The sequence below is a fragment of the Phocoena phocoena genome, chromosome 2 (genome assembly GCF_963924675.1).
Source record: "Phocoena phocoena chromosome 2, mPhoPho1.1, whole genome shotgun sequence".
Classification (NCBI taxonomy): Eukaryota; Metazoa; Chordata; class Mammalia; order Artiodactyla; family Phocoenidae; genus Phocoena; species Phocoena phocoena.
In genome coordinates, this window is record NC_089220.1 from 30,751,658 (window position 1) to 30,768,962 (window position 17,305).

Below are 17,305 nucleotides of genomic sequence, written 5' to 3' on the forward strand. Positions count from 1 at the left end.
CATACACAGAAAATCCCTTTCTTTGAAGATGTGTTTCATTTAACCAGCATGTTTCCTGTCACTAGAAAAAATACTGTCCTGTAAGATCCTATAAGACTAAATGCCATTACATTTCTAGGTGTGCCACTGTGATCCTGGGCAGGAAGACAGCAACGTGTTTGGGACTCTGATGCCAATGGCACGTCACCTGCACCCTGCTGGCTTTGGTTGTTATTTATAGTTAAAATGACTCATTGAAGGATTAATAAGCGACTCAGTCAAGAGTATATCTATTATCACTGTAAGTCAGCTTGCATTTCCTTGAAGTATTATACATGAAATCAGCGGGTTAGTACACACACCAAGTTAGCATTTGTCTGATTTTGATGACTATAACCTGTATGTTCTTTCCATTTTCTGTACTGTAATTTAGTGTGATACAGTGAACACGTACGCATTTTCATCCATCATCCTACATGTTCCATCTGATATTATATCATTAATAGGACACATTCAGATAGGTTCAGAAGATGTAAACTACAACCTTTCTGCCAACTGTGAAAAGCTATCCTTTTATTATGAAATTTATACATTTCTATTATAAGCTGAATCCCATGTTAATAGGTCAAAGCTTCTGTTTAAAATGATGATTTTCAGAACCAAGTACATGTTTTTAAAATATGCTAGGCAGAGCTTAATATGGTAAACTCTGATTTTTCTTAATTTGACAAAAATGGACAGAAGGCAAAATGAAAAAAAATTTATTTCCTCCGTGTTTTATCCACTGTCGATACTGTATCTTTGATGCAATATATTTGCAAAGAGAAAACAATCTCAGCTTTTAGTTTCCATTTTAAACATCTACCGTATTTACAAGCTGTTTAGAATAACAAACACTCAGACACGCGCATACACACACACTCACAGACACACGTGAGTACATATATTCTTATCTCTGGTTTATACTGAATGCTGGTAGAGGCAATGAATACTTTCAGAGCCCATGATCAGAAAAGGGAAACCCATTCTCCTTCCTCCCACCTACCTTCCTGGAATCATTTTCAGTATTCTTTCTTCCATTTCCTCATGCAGAGCTCATTGCCAGACTTGTACAGGGTTAAGGTAATCATTTTTTACAATTTATTTTTACTTAAACTATAATAAACTTTAAAAAAGCATAAGCAGACATGATTTTCCCCCCCATTTCTATTATTTTGGTTGTAGAATCAAGTTTCATATATAAAAAATCTTGTTTAACCACAATTATGCTAAATCCAAGAGTCATCTGGAGCAGCCATCTCATTCTCGACTACTACTCTGCTTTGAATTCCAGGGTATCACCCCATCTGTGCAAATACCATGCAGGAATTCATCCTTATCACAATCTTAGATGACCTTTCTTCCTTCTAGCTTGGATCCTCTGAATCATAAATTGTCAGGTACAGAGCTGAAGCATAGAAAAAAGGTATAACCCTATATAATAGGTGTGCCTTAGAAGAGAGCTGTCATGTAACCTTGTGATGACACTCAGCTCTGGTCCCCCAAAGAATGTTATGCTGCTTCCATAAAACGGCAGATAATGAAGTTCAGTTCACAAATAGAACTTATTTTCTCTAATTCAGAAAGAATATGTGGCTGATAGGCAGTAAAGAGAAATTCTTATCACACATAATTCTTGACAAGATGACTCTGGAGAGGGGATTCAAAGCAGAAAATATACATCTGTTTCAAACAAAATTAATACTTCACTCACATACCTACCAGATCTATTTGTATAATAATTAACTTCTTTCCAATCACCTAAACAAAATGAGAAGGACTAGGTATATATGAACCAGATTTTTTTAAAAAACTGAAGTGAAGAAAAGAGAGGCTGGTTTTTTAATACTTAATTAAAAGAAAACTATACATATCCAACATAATATTAAAATTTATGTTGCACAAATACATGGTAATAGCTAATTTTCCTCTTTCTCCAGATAAATAAAACTCAATTTCCATATATGACTGAAACAGAAAGTTCAAAGTCCATTAATGGGCTCCAAGTATCATCTTAGCCTTGAATGACATCTTACCCTTGGTCTGTGTCCAAGCAAAGTAATTTTATGTGATTAAAATATACTACAAAAAAGAACAAGAATGAATATTGAGGACTTTAAAAAAAAGCGGGGGGGCTGTGTCCATATTCATGAAAAAGTAATGAAAACAAACACAAAAGTCAATCACAATGCGGGCAACCATTTATAGTTTTGTAGCCAGTGAACATAAATTCAAAGAATTCTCATGCAAAATTATTGTTATCTTCTTCTCAAGTCCCATATTTAGGAGGGAAGAGTTTTGAAAGAAAACAGTAACCTTAGTCTCTGGGCAAATTGTAAGTTTAAAAGACTCAGTTCTGGATGAATGTGACTCGGTGCAACAATCCACCAAATGAAGGTTTCCTAAGCAGAGGCAGGAGGCTGCTCAGAAGCAAAGCGGGATTCGTTAAGGCTAAGCTACCCTTGCTTAGATTTGAGGCTGTTTTTTTTTTATATTTTGATATGAGATGGAAAAGTAAACTAACCCAGGAAGAAAAATACATCTTTTTAATGAGCTGTTGTTTCTTACGTAAAAACTTGTATTTTCACTGCCTGACATTTGGTACACAGAGTAATTTTCCATAGCTCACTCGGGAGAGAAATCTTGTCTGACTAATTCTGTTTCAAGGATCTGTAGAAGTGTCTCAGATTTACTTGAAATATTAAAAAAAAACAACTTCAAATCTAATGGAAGTTAAATCTTCCAGTAATGGAAACTCAAAGAAGGCAGAACACTGATGAAGTCTGTTCGCTAATTTCCTGAAAGGTAATTAATCTCCTTTCACCTTAAAAATACAGAGCCTCACCACCTACTCTCCCAAGTCCCTTAAAGATCAGCATCTTGTATTAATCTAGACTTTTGGAAAAATTATAGTTCTTTAGAAAAAAGTGAACATATAAAGTTTTATCAAGTATTGAAAAATGGTGTAAAAATAGGGCTTACACCAAGTTATAAACCGGAAGATTAACCAAAAATTTGAGTTATAAAATGATTTTTAACACTGAATAACAACAGCAGCAAAAGAGCTAGGAATTTATAACTTATTCCAGAACTCTCTCTAAAGGGGGAAAAAGCGAAATCAAACAAGAAAAAAACCCGAAAGATATCAATAAAACTATTTAAAGCAAATGAAAAAAACTAGTGTTTTAATTACATATTTTTACTTTCAAATTATGGAACTCTGAACGTTTTGGCAACTGTGAACTAAAGATGCTAATGTGTGTATACTGGAGTCTTATATACCAATCAGAAAGGCTAAGCAGGGAATCTAAATGAACAGCTCACTAATCTCCAAGGGGGTGTGGGGTGGCAGGGGACAGGGTTGAATAAGACATGTATAATCAGCTTAATTAATGAAAGTGTGTATATTTCTATATTATACTTTAGTTCCAATTATGTTTAAGACATGACTCCTTCTTTAATTATCAATGCTTCCCCTGATGCAATTATTAGAAAAGTACTATGATTTTAAAAAGACTATATGTTTTAGTCTTAAACATTTGAAGTTCAGGTTTTTTCTTTTTCTCTGTGTAGGAAAATGAAGTATCTTCTATTTAAGACTGGAAAGGCTCCACTTATCTTCTCATCTAGGCAATGACCATGAAGAGATCATATTCATCTCAGAAAGGGAACAAGCAGCAGGGAGTATAATTCCTCTGAGAGGATTTTAGATAATACAGATAGACAAACAGATCATATATTCAGTTTCAGAAGAAAAAAGAAGAACCTGAACCTTAATGGCATATTGTAGATTTGCCAAAATAAGGCAAACACAGAATATAATGAGAGCATCAGGAAAAATACATTTTAACTGGTCAATTTAGAAAGGGTACCTTTGTGTAAATGTTCAGTAAATCATTTGACAAAAAGTTTTTCAACAGTAAGTTCTGCAAAGTGTGTGAAGTCTGGAAACCTCAACACAAGGCACATTGGCTCCTGAATACCCACAAAAATTTAAAATTGGAAAAAGTAAAAGTAAATGGGTTTTGGAGTGAAAATGCAATCAGAGGCTATATATTAGCTATTTACTTCCTTAGCTTTCATTCCTTTCACTGAAGTGTCATGTGATACTGTAAGATCTACATCAGAATTAGGAGGAAAAACAGCTTCTATCTCCTCTCACCTCATCAGAAGACACTTTAAACCCACGCTGCCCAATACAGTAACCACTAAGCACATGTGGCTAGCAAGTACCTGAAATACGGCTAGTACCACATGGTGAAATAGCAATACTTTGGATATAATGGACTAAACAAAATGTATGACTAAAATTAACTTCACCTGCTTCTTTTTACTTTCCATTCACAGGGGGCAGAAAGATGGCTGCTCCTAAATGCTCAGATGTACAGTCTTCTTTGGAGTTTCACACAAAAGGAGAAAAATTTTCTGAAGGATTTAAAAAACGCCATATGTTGAAAATTAAATCTAAACTGCAGTTCCCACCTAGTCTAATTGTAAATCTGAGTTATATATTTCCCTGAATACATACATTTTAAAAAAAACCAATAAAATTTAAGTTATGAGACAACATATGAATTAAGTCAAGTTCATCACAGTTATAAATATTTCAAATTACAGCTACATACTATAAATCACAGGAAATAAAATTCAAGTAATAGAATAAGAAGAGAGGAGGAAAATAACAGGCAAAGTCTTAAAGAGGGATATAACAATAAGAACTGCACCATTTGGATAATTTTGTTTGAAAAACTTTTACTTGATTAACTGAACTGCATGTGAATAACTTCAAGAGCTAAGAACTCTTAAAATAAAAGGCAATCCATCCTTTCTTTAAATTCCAGGACGTTCACCTTCTTCTTTGAAAAGCAAAAGTATTTTCTTCCCAGAACTGACCCCAGCAGAACTTGCCCCAAGTGGGAGAAACAGGGTAGCTGGGACGCACACAGTGTTGGAGCCCATCTGAAATGTGGACACAGGAGCTGGCAGGAGTGTTCACGGGACTGAGTCACTGACTACTGGCTCCGGGAAATGCCAGTGATGAAGCTACGTGTATCTTGAGATTAAGTGTTCATTTTAAAGGAAACATCCAATGGACTGGCATGAAGTACAGACTATTAAAGAAAAATGAGCAGCACAGTTCCTGCTACGCATAAGGAAAGGGAAGGGGTTAATCCCAAAGGCAATTTAAATAATGGTATTTTATTTTTATATATAAATAAATGTTCTGAGAAATCTCAGACTTTATAGTGCATTGTAAAAAATTAGTGCAGTTTTTTTCATTAAAGTTTTTAGCGCTCAAGGAATAAGATAAATCTATGTCTGTTCATAGTCTTTTTCACTGTACATTAAACTTTTATACTGCTATATGTCAAACTGAAGGTTTCTACACTTGTCTGTTTTTAAAAATCAAGGTAAATGGATTTCATGTTTTATGACAAAACATGGCAATTATTTTTGGCAAAAAAATTAGAAAAATATGAGATCATAGTTTAGAAAGCAAGAGTTTGTTGATTTAAAGCATAGGCAATGCATAGGAAAAAACTTTTTTTAAGGATGTATTTTAACAGAACTTTATCTTCATGCACGATGTTTTCTCAGCAGCTAACTTAAAAAAATATTTCAGCTTTATTTGGGGATGGAGACAGTGACAGGAGTCAGGGTGAAGGGCGAAGGAGAGGTGCTTAACCAAGCCCACTCTATGTTCAAGTCTCTCCTACAGGATCAAAGGGATACCTGCAGGCATCTTCTGCTCTCTCCTCTTTTTTTTCCAATCTCTTGGAATTTTGAGGGAAAAGAAATGAAGTTATAAAACACTGGCTCACACTTCAGCCCCAAGTTCTAGTACCCCAGTTTCGATTACAGTCACGTATTTATCTTCAATTTGAACCAGAAGTACTGTCTTGTCGATGTGGGATCTAGTACCTGGATCTCTGCTGCAAGGCACCCAACGGTGAATCACCTAATGTTTCAGAATAAAACAAGCAGTTAGTGGCAGAGACCCTGAATACACTCACAGACTCTATCCTTAAGATTAGAGGTAGTAATTCAGTTTGGTAATTAAGCATAAGTACATAAATCAGCTAAAAACCAGGCATACCAGTCAGGCTACAAAAAAGTCAGAGCACCAGCTTCGTAGGAGAACTTACGTGGCCTTCCATGCCCTCCTGGGGACTCCAGTCTTTCCAGCTGTTTCGCCCAGCTTTTAACCGAATACCCTCATCAGGCCACTGCAGCTCTTTCCTTTTTGACAGGTTGATCCCATCCAGAATCTGACTGGGATCCACAATCTGCAGTATAAATAAATATGGATCATTCATTCAAAAATGTATGAATGAATTCAAAAATTCATATTCCCCTCGATGACAAATAATTATATAATCCCAAACAGAATTTCTTTCACAGTGTCTCAAATTCTCCACTGACTATAACAGAATAAAAAACCACCTAAAGAGCTACCTGAACTCCTTTCAGCCTCCTAGGAGACCTTAACTGCAATGGTCACATAACCATGGCTGAAGAGGGAACAAATACCACCAGTGAAAAACTGCTTGCTTTCAGTTTTTTTTTTTTTTTTTTTTTTTGCGGTACGCGGGCCTCTCACTGTTGTGGCCTCTCCCGTTGCGGAGCACAGGCTCTGGACGCACAGGCTCAGCGGCCATGGCTCACGGGCCCAGCCGCTCCGTGGCATGTGGGATCTTCCCGGACCGGGGCACGAACCCGTGTCCCCTGCATCGGCAGGCGGACTCCCAACCACTGCGCCACCAGGGAAGCCCTTGCTTTCAGTTTTTATACTGGCAGAAACATTTTTTCAACATTCAAAACTGTTCTAGTCTTCAAACTAAGCAATATAAGGTGTGTCTTCACAAGAGTCCTTCACTCAAAAGAACAAGAAATAAAAACAAACGAGTAAGAGAAACAGTGCAAGAAGAACCGTGGGCTTACTCACCTGGACTCTGTAAATCACCTCCCCCTTTTTGGCATGGGAATTATTGGCAGGACTTAAGGTGTTGCCGGGCTGTGTATCAGCGGCACTGCTCTGACCGCCGTCTGTCCCAAGAAAGCCCACGAGGGTGTGATGCTTGCAGGCTGGGATGCTTTGGCTGGAGCTGCTAGAGGAAGGCAGGCCATGCTGCACACAGGCCGGGCCGCTCTGACTGGAGGGTTCCATCTGGTTCACCACAGAGAGGCGGGACTGGATGGATGACGGTAAGTTGCGAAGCGATATCTGGCTGGTGGAAGAGCGCCGACAAGGCACAAATCCCGTGGTGGACATCCGGAGAGATGAGTGCCGGCTGCTATAGCAGTATGACGACTGGCTGGCTACAGAGGCCCGGGCAGGGGACTGCCGGACCAGGCTGGACCGCACGGAGTGAGAGCTGTGGCTAGCGGCTGGGGAGGGAGAAACAACAGCAGCGCTCCTTCTCAGTGGGACGACCCAAACACAACTGCTTCTTCAGTAGTTTCTAAGACTTTCTCCCTTAAGCCTCGCACCTTAAATTAGTTGGTGAATTTACTGAACTTAATATTTATACCTAAAACTTTTAAAGTTGCCAAAAAGAAATAAATATCTGAGATCTATTTTCTTGTGTGGTTTTTGTAACATAATTTCTATTTGCTGAAGCTTTTTAAAATTCAAATTCTGGGGCATAAAAAAATACAATTAAATAATTTATAGGAAATAGCAGGTATTTAGGTTGAGATAAATCCTAAAATTGCTTTCACTGAAATATTTCAGAATACATGAATATCTCATAGAAATGAGACAGTGAGAAATATTTATTAAGGATCTACTATGTGGCAAGCTCTGTAACTATTTCTCAAAATACAGTATTAATGCCCTTTCAATCCATCCCAATGACAAGCTATGCCACCCACAGAGGCACAGTGATGGCACACCGTAACGTGCGTGTGCATTGAGGGATCACTACTGAATATGAATGATCAGTGATACTAAATAGCAGGTTATTCTGTGTCCTTTTTTCTAATGGCTCGATAGGATTCTTCAGATTTGTGAAGAGTGATGTGAAGATTATTAGAAAATTATTATTAATTATATCGAAAAATAACTACATGTACTTTTTAATCTGAAAATAAAAAGAGCTAATCAATGTTAAAAGTAAAAGGTGTATTTAAAGAAGCACACTGGCAGTTTTAGGTTTTCACTCAGAAGTTAAAAAAGAACATAACAAAATGTCGATCACACACCTATTTAGAGTCTTAACAATTCCAGTGCCATTACATTTTTTTGAATCATTTTAAGTAAATGTTTTAAAACTTCATCTGATCCATGCAAAACAGAGGGGGAAAGGACAGTGCTGGATCAACCGACCAGCCATCCAGGAACAGGTAAGATCTGAGTCCTGCTGCATGCCAGGTGGATTACAGCTCTCATGTAGAAGGCAAATTAGTAAAAGAATAGCTTCCTTTGGGATAAGGAAAAATTTCTTAAATAGGATACAAAAAGTATTAATCAAAAGGAAAAGATCAGTAAATTGCTCTACACAAAAATTAAGAACTTAACAAAAAAAGGCAAGCCACTCTTCACAGAAAGAGAAGGGAAAGCCAAGAGACAGAATGGAAAAAGATGTCTGTGGTACAGAAAACTGACCAAGAGTTCCAATCCAAAATATACAAATAAGAAAAAGATAACCAAGTGGAAAAAGGGGCAAGAGACTTAACATGTACTTCAGAAAGAAGATCTGATAAACTCATTTAAAAGTTTCCAACCTCAGGTATTATTAGAGCAATGCAAATTAAAAATATGCAACTAAAGACCACCCCCCTTCTCCTGTCTCTCTGAGAGAGCAGGCAGCAGAGGTGGAAACAATGATACTCAAAGCTGGTCATTCCTCTAGACGACTGGTCAGAGTACCAATTGGTGTAAAAGAAATAAAAAAGAATTCTGGAAAGATTTTTGGCATTATGTATCATGTCTTAAATATTCTCATAAACTTTGACTTGATTCCATTTTTAAAGTTTCCAGCCTAAGAAAATAATAAGTGATTACAAAGATTTATATACAAAGATTATTACAACACTCAGAAGAAACCAAATCGTTCAACAGGAGAGAAGTAAATTATATTAGTTAACTATTATTGGCCTTTAAAAATGATACTTTCAAAGAAATGCTATTTCAAATGGTGTATATTTATATATATTAAATGATTAATATAAACAAGTAGGATAACGACCTATTGGGAATCAAACAAAACATTCTATTTATATATTTCCAAGTAGGTAATATGTCACCCTCTTTATACACACATACTACCTGAACCCCACAGTTGAGAGGCTAACATTACACACATAATTCTGTTTCACATTACCTAGTGCTGGAGGGTAAGATGTGACAGGCGGATGGAGTCCTGCTCCCGGTCCCTGGCCTGGGTTTCCAGTGCTTCCTTGGGATGCACTGCTGTGGGGATCATTGGCAGTTGTCGCACTGTTACTAGTGCAAAAGGCTCCACCTCCAGCATCAGAATCTTCAATATTGCCACCACTGTTACAGCCAGCTCCACAACCTTTCCTTAACCTAGGAACAAACACCGGAGTAGGAGGCATGGTCCCAAGATCACTTCAAGATAGGTACTGTATTCCGAACATTTAATGCTAACCTTTGGAAATCTTCATGGGGCAATCAACATTAAGAAGCAAAAGAGTCTATGATGTTTGCGTAACTCCCTCATACTCACTGCCTCCGTTCTTCTAATCAACTTCACTTTTACACTACACTCTATCATCTTTTCTACACCATAACAAAGAACTGCACATAACAAGTTGTTCCATTAAGATCTCAGCTGGAAATAGTATCCTTGTCACTGTATACAACCCACGAATACCTAATTGATTTAAATTAAACCTAATTTATTCTGTAGCACACCTGAAGAGAACTGCTGTAATAATTTTTCTTCTCTTATTTTAATTTTTTTATTTTTTTGCGGTACACGGGCCTCTCCCGTTGTGGAGCACAGGCTCCGGACGCGCAGGCTCAGCGGCCATGGCTCACGGGCCCAGCTGCTCAGCGGCATGTGGGATCCTCCCGGACCGGGGCACGAACCCGCGTCCCCTGCATCGGCAGGTGGACTCTCAACCACTGCGCCACCAGGGAAGCCCTCTTCTCTTTTTTAAAACGTAGGGTGACCAACTCTCCTGGCTTGCCCACAGCTGTCTCAGTTTGGCACTGAAAATCCTGCATCCCAGAAAACCACTCAGTCCTGGGCAAACAAGGCAATTCCAGCACAACACGTTATTTTTTGAAAAGAAAACTTCTTTGAACACTACCCTGGTCTGTATTCTTCCCTCTGTTTGAATAGGGGTAGACGTTAAAATGGTGAAATTTTACTCTTTAATGCTGGGTATTCCTGGAAGAATTTTAAAACACCTATTTCTGAGTTTGTTGCTCTAGTCTTGTTTTGGATTAAGTTTTGATATTTAAGGATCTGAACAACTCTTAACCTGAGATTTTTCTTTGCCATCCATCAAATTATGATGTTCCTGCACCATATATCATAATTTACCACACAAAAGGCAGAGGACAAAAATTCATGTGCATACTTGAAGACACTAAATATTTGAGATGTGAGTGCTGACTAACTGTTAAAATGGCAGCAGTGTCTCTGCATCTCACAAGGAGGAGTTTCAACATGGACAGCACGCTCCCTCTACTGCTGGAACGGAATACAAAAAGAATGTAATCGACTTGCACCAGTTTCTTTTATTTATTTCTCATTTGCCCTGTTTGTTGACCCACACATTCTAGTAGTGGCAATAAGCTGCAATAGAGAGTTTAAAAAACTAAAAGGAGGGAATTATCCAAGATTCTACTAAATGCTAGAGCAGTGGTTCCTGACCAGACTACTGTACATTAGATTTACTTAATAAGAGCCTGAAGATACAAATGCTCAGATTCTACTTCATGAAGCTCAGGTATAACAGGTTTTTATTGTACCGTGGCATCTGTACTTTTCCTACAATCCTTCCAGGTGGTGCTAACACACACTGCCTAGATTAAGCGGGTCAGGTCACACCACCACTGGAAAAGGCAGTCCTAGGGCTCACCTGTGCCAGGTTGACACTACGAAGTTTCTGATATTTCCCAAGCTGATAGGTCCCCCAAGAATTTCTTTAAGCTGTTCATGGCTGTCAGAGTAAGAAGTTGTCAGGGGTGAGACGAAGATCGGGTAGCCAATAGGCTGGTCACAAGATGAGTTTATCATGTTCCTCAGAGCTTGCTTGGCATTCTGGATGCTACCTCTCTCCGGGTTACGGTTACGTAGGAAAACAAGCTCCTGCTGTTGCCCTGCCCAAAGGCCTCGGACACACTCCTTATTCACCTGAAAACCAGGACACATGGGAATTAGGTTAAGGGGCCAAGAATAAAATTTATATAAACAGAAGAGTGGAAATGGGAGGGACATAAAAGACATTACGATAACCAACTGTGAAAAGCAGGAAACAAATATAAGCAGGTCACATCTGAACAGGACTTAACCATTTTCCACCGTCATTAGGCTATTAAACACCTACAGAGCTCTTCCCTCTGCTGTCTTGTAAAAATACCAAGTAAAATGTAGTCCATTTAGTTTTCTAAATTGGTGAAGCACTGAATTTTGTAACTAAGATAATAAATATTTTTGATAGAAATGAGAGGTAACAAATATTTAGAGTTGGAAGGATGTTTGTGATTTTGGGGGCTGATTAAATGAAGAAAAAACATTACAAACTATCAAAATAAAATGTCAGAGATTAAGCCTCCTAAAGCCCTGAGATGCCTAAAAAAACAACAAAACAAAAAAGCACGTAAGAGTGGACCATTTACAGTTAGCTACTGTGAAGTACAGCTGTAGTGTTATTTTGCAACCTAGGAATCACATCTTGTTAGCAACACACTGCTGACATTTGAGGAACAGATGCTGCCCCAAGAGCACATGTAACAGGCAAGAGACTGCCCAGGGAGAAATAAGCAAAAAATTTAAGGCTTTATGGCACAAGAAAAAATTTCAGAGGACAGAGTAAATTACTGACAAAACAAATTAAGAGCTCAAAAACAATAAATGTTAATGCAGTATGGTCATTATTTTTGTTTTCTATAAAAGAGTTTCAATTACTTTTTAAAAGTTTGGATACAGTTATCTAAGTTCCATTGTTTTCAGAGGCAAACAAGTGCCTCCGAACCTTACTTTAATGACCCTGAAGCTAAGGTAGCGTCTGTTGAGCATGATGATCTTGTACTCGTTGGTGCCATCATCCATGACGTGCCGCAGAGCAAGCAGGGAGGGTGAGTTGGCGAGGACTGCACTCCGCCACGCAGGGTCCCCTTCGTGGGCTATGACGAGGTTCTTCTCATGAGACACAATGGCTTCATAGAGCACAGTGGGGTCATCGTACTCATCCGGAGAAGTGAAATGGTCCTATACACAGAGATAAAAAATACACCTACAATTTTAGGAAAAGAAGAGAATGACTTCCAGGATGATGAAAGCTTCTGAAATTACTAAATCAGTTACTAAATTAAAAGTCTTAAAAAGCTAGTTTATATATTTCATTTCAGCACATGTTAATATTATTAGAGATAAATTATTCAAGTCGGGTTTCATATCTTCATTTATTTTTCTGTTAAAGGATTATCTCACTGTTATCAGTTAAGGGAGGCTAAAACTACATAAAAGGTCGTGTTTCTTTTTAACTAGGTGCTTTTCACTTAAAGCCACAGCTCTAGAATGATTATAATAAACCATTTTATCCTGCCTCTCATTTAGTTAAGATAAGGCTCAAAACTATGAGCTCTGAGGACAAATTAAGGGTCCTAGCCCTGAAGAAGCTAGTAAAGTCTTCCCTAAAAAACCTCTCGGCCTTATTTGACAAGTCGTTATTTAATATCTACCACATGCAAGACTACGTGGCAGGTAGCATGGATGAAACAAAGGAGTATATGAAATGTGTTTCCCATTCAGAAACCTAAAAATTAACAGGGGATACAGGATATAAATCCAAAATAATCATAACACAAATCAGAATTTCTGAAATGGTGTGTTATTAAGGAAACATAAATATTATATTGGCTGCCTTGATAAATTTTTACATCCAGGTAAAGTGACTCATTTGTGCTCAAGCCAACTGACTGCAGTATGTGCTATCTGGAGGACAGACAGTGACAGCAAGAAGCCGATGTCCCCAAGAATGCACTTCCAAGTCTGGGGGTTCATCTACATGAGACTAAGGGAAGTCTTCACTGTACACGTGGGTACATAATGTAAGAAGTTCTCCGATACAAGATTTCATCTCACTCTTACAACAACCTGGTGAAGTAGGTTGAGCAGGTAATACCAGAATTTTACAAATATCAAAACTGAAGCTCAAAGAGGCTTAACTGCTTCCTAGGTTTAGAAAATTAGTATATGATTGTAATGCCAGGACTTGAACACATTTTTTAGAGTATTTTTTCATTCTGATTTTTAAAAATCTACAATTATAAAAGTTAACTGAAACACCTTTCAAATCCAGTTGCTGTGATTAGGGAAAGCTACACAGTGCAGGTGGTCTGGGGCTGGGCTGGATCTTGAAGAATGAGTACACTTTTCAGTGGATGGAGATGGCACCGTGGGGGAAGGGAAAGGACTCCAGGCAAGACGACCTACTAGTGCCTCTCCAGACTTTTTATAAGGCTGGTGCACTCCTCGCTCCACTGCTTTGAGCTTGGCTCGTAACAACTCACAGCTGTTCCGTTTTCTACGAACTGCCTTCAGCTAATGGAGCTGCCTGGGTAGGAAATGCCAGGAGAGGATTATTCCCCGCTTGGCTGTGGAGGTGCAAGGTACAAAATGCAACTCTGGGTGACATTCACACTCCAGAGCTCCCTCTGGAGACCAGGGGAGGCTAGAGCTCAGCTGAAAGACACTTCTGCTTAGCTTCTTCCCTTGCTCTTTCCTGCTTCCATCATTTCCTCACAGACTGTCCTGAGGGCATCCCCTCAATTAGTCTCTTGGACGAGAATCCTGGACTCTGACTCTGCTTCTAGTGAACATGCCCTCAGAGAATTTACTACTTAAAATACTGATGGATGGCTCTTGACTTCTGTTCCTCACACACCAGCAACCATGCTAATCTTTCTTTTAAATACTGAGTTCACTTTCCTACACCAGCAGATAGCTAGATGCCATAAGATGTGCTCTCTTTCATCAAGCTGTTCAATTAGGGAAGGAATGACATCCTTGGATAGTGGTATTTGTACAATTATTTGAATGGAAAATAAACATACAGAGACAGGCAATAATCACATTCTTAATAAAACGGAAACAAAGTTGGAAATCATTAGGCATGCCAAAAGTGGAGAATGCTTAGTCTTGCCCAAATATTTCTTCTCACTGGGCTTAAAATAGTTGAATGAATACGTAAACTTCTATGTACATCATTCAGCACTGTTTTACTGATAAAATATTTGAAACAGGGCTTCCCTGGTGGCACAGTGGTTGAGAGTCCGCCTGCCGATGCAGGGGACATGGGTTCGTGCCCCAGTCTGGGAAGATCCCACATGCCGCGGAGCGGCTAGGCCTGTGAGCCACGGCTGCTGAGCCTGCGCGTCTGGAGCCTGTGCTCCGCAACGGGAGAGGCCACAACAGTGAGAGGCCCACATACCGCAAAAAAAAAAAAAAAAAAAAAATATTTGAAACAGGGACTTCCCTGGTGGCTCAGTGGTTAAGAATACACCTGCCAATGCAGGGGACATGGGTTCGATCCCTGGACCGGGAAGATCTCACATGCCGCTGAGCAACTAAGTCCGTGAGCCACAACTACTGAGCCTGCGATCTAAAGCCCACGAGCCACAACTACTGAGCCTGGGTGCCACAACTACTGAAGCCCGCATGCCTAGAGCCCGTGCTCCGCAACGAGAGAAGCCACCGCAACGAGAAGCCTGCATGCCACAACAAAGAGTAGCCCCTGCTCACCGCAACCAGAGAAAGCCCACGCACAGCAACGAAGACCCAACACAGCCAAAAATAAATAAATAATTTTATTTAAAAAAAAATGGAAACAATCAGAATGTCCATGAATAGTGAGACAGCTTAATAAATGGAGTAAAAATTATACTCTGGAATACTACAGTCATTAAAGAATGTGGTGTGCCTCTATATGTGCTAACTTAGGTGTCCATGGTAAACTAAATGGGAAAAAAGCTTGCACTCCAGATCAATTTCTATAGCACGATTACATTTTTAAAAAGGAAAATATTTATACATATAGTTGGAAATGTCTGCGTGAACTTGGGGAAGTCAGAAAAGATAGGAGTCAAATTATTGGCAGTGACTTCTTTGTGGGGCTGTTGTATGATGGTATGGGATGACGGAAGGTGCTTACTCTTGGGAGATGTTTACTTTTCAATGTTTTTCATTAGTTTTCAAATAAATAAAAAGAGATAATGTTTCCAAATCTAGGAAAAGATTTCAAAAGCATTTTAGAAACTTCTCATAACTTGAGAAGTTATGAGCAGAGGCACAGGAAATATTATTTTTCGAAAACAATGAAACTCATGTAGCAAACATTCACAGGGCACCAAGCACTGTGCTAAGCAAGGAGGACATAGACATAGAGATTAATATTGTCCTTGTCCTCAAGGAGATCACAGATTGTAAGATTTTCATTACATATCTCTTGTAAACCAAGCTAGACTTTAATTGGTTTATTTTACTTCTAACAACTAGGTAAATCCTTAAAGAGACAAGAGAAAGAGAAAAAAATAAGGAAATATGCTGTTTTACAAAATGATTAAATAGAGGACAAGAGAGAACACAGGAAAAGGGCAATTTGCGTAATTTCTCTGAGTTTTGATTAATCTTCATCTATAAAACGGGGATTAAAATAATTTTCTGGGTTGTGGGTGATATAATGTGTATGAGAGCACTGACACACTATAGGACACTGTAAAATTAAATATTACACAGATAACAGTTTCAATTTCTAAAGTAAAAAACATATAACACATTAGATTGGAGAATTAAAAAATTAAAAAAGAACTGTAAAGGAAAAAAGCAAAAGTTAAAAAAAATCTATGAAATCGCTAAAAGCACCCTATCAAAGACTGTGTCTGAAACAAAAGTTATTACAAATTTCGTATTTTTAGCTCTCTGGGAACAGGATCTTTTTTAAAAAATCAGGTTGACGTATAATTTACACACAACAAACTGCACCCATTTTAAGAGTACAGTGAAATGCGTTTTGACAAATGTGCAAACTCATGTAATCACTGCTATAATCTAGATATAGAACATTTCCATCATCCCAAAGTTCCCTCCTGCCTTTTGGTATTCAATCTCTACATCCCAAACAAGCACTGATCTGCCTTCTGTCACTAGAGGTTAGTTGGGCCTGTTTTAAATTTTATATAAATAAAATAATACAATATGTACTTAAAAATATTTTTTTAATTTAATTTTTTTATACAGCAGGTCCTTATTAGTCATCAATTTTATAAACATCAGTGTATACATGTCAATCCCAATCTCCCAATTTATCACACCCCCACCCCCACCCCTGGCTGCTTTCCCCCTTGGTGTCCATATGTTTGTTCTCTACATCTGTGCCTCAATTTCTGCCCTGCAAACCGGTTCATCTGTACCATTTTTCTAGGTTCCACATATATGCGTTAATATATGACATTTGTTTTTCTCTTTCTGACATACTTCACTCTGTATGACAGTCTCCAGATCCATCAACGTCTCTACAAATGACCCAATTTCATTCCTTCTATGGCTGATATTCCATTGTATATACGTACCACATCTTCTTTATCCATTTGTCTGTCGATGGGCATTTAGGTTGCTTCCATGACCTGGTTATTGTAAATAGTGCTGCAATGAACATTGGGGTGCGTGTGTCTTCTTGAATTATGGTTTTCTCTGGGTATATGCCCAGTAGTGGGACTGCTCGATCATATGGTAATTCTATTTTTAGTTTTTTAAGGAACCTCCATACTGTTCTCCATAGTGGCTGTACCAATTTACATTCCCAACAACAGTGCAAGAGGGTTCCCTTTACTCCACACCTTCTCCAACATTTGTTGTTTGTAGATTTTCTGATGATACCCATTCTAACTGGTGTGAGGGTTGTACCTCACTGTAGTTTTGATTTGCATTTCTCTAATAATTATGTTGAGCAGCTTTTCATGTGCTTCTTGGCCATTGGTATGTCTTCGTTGGAGAAATGTCTATTTAGGTCTTCTGCCCATTTTTGGATTGGGTTGTTTTTTTAATATTGAGCTGCATGAGCTGTTTATATATATTGGAGATTAATC

The 17,305-nt window shown here is 38.4% G+C and overlaps 1 protein-coding gene across 2 annotated transcripts in view; it reads right to left on the reverse strand.

The window, feature by feature from the left end:
* Positions 1-5,605: 5,605 nt before the first annotated feature.
* The window catches only part of PCNX1 (pecanex 1), a 167,401-nt gene continuing 155,701 nt past the window's right edge, over positions 5,606-17,305 (reverse strand). For both annotated transcript variants that reach the window (XM_065872992.1, XM_065872991.1), the window contains 6 exons: positions 12,198-12,428; positions 11,077-11,351; positions 9,345-9,550; positions 6,965-7,407; positions 6,165-6,305; positions 5,606-5,977 (listed from right to left, as the gene is read on the reverse strand). In XM_065872992.1, coding sequence (XP_065729064.1) covers positions 5,837-5,977; positions 6,165-6,305; positions 6,965-7,407; positions 9,345-9,550; positions 11,077-11,351; positions 12,198-12,428 — 1,437 coding nt within the window. In that variant the 3' untranslated portion in view covers positions 5,606-5,836. The remainder of the gene's footprint in view (positions 5,978-6,164; positions 6,306-6,964; positions 7,408-9,344; positions 9,551-11,076; positions 11,352-12,197; positions 12,429-17,305) is intronic.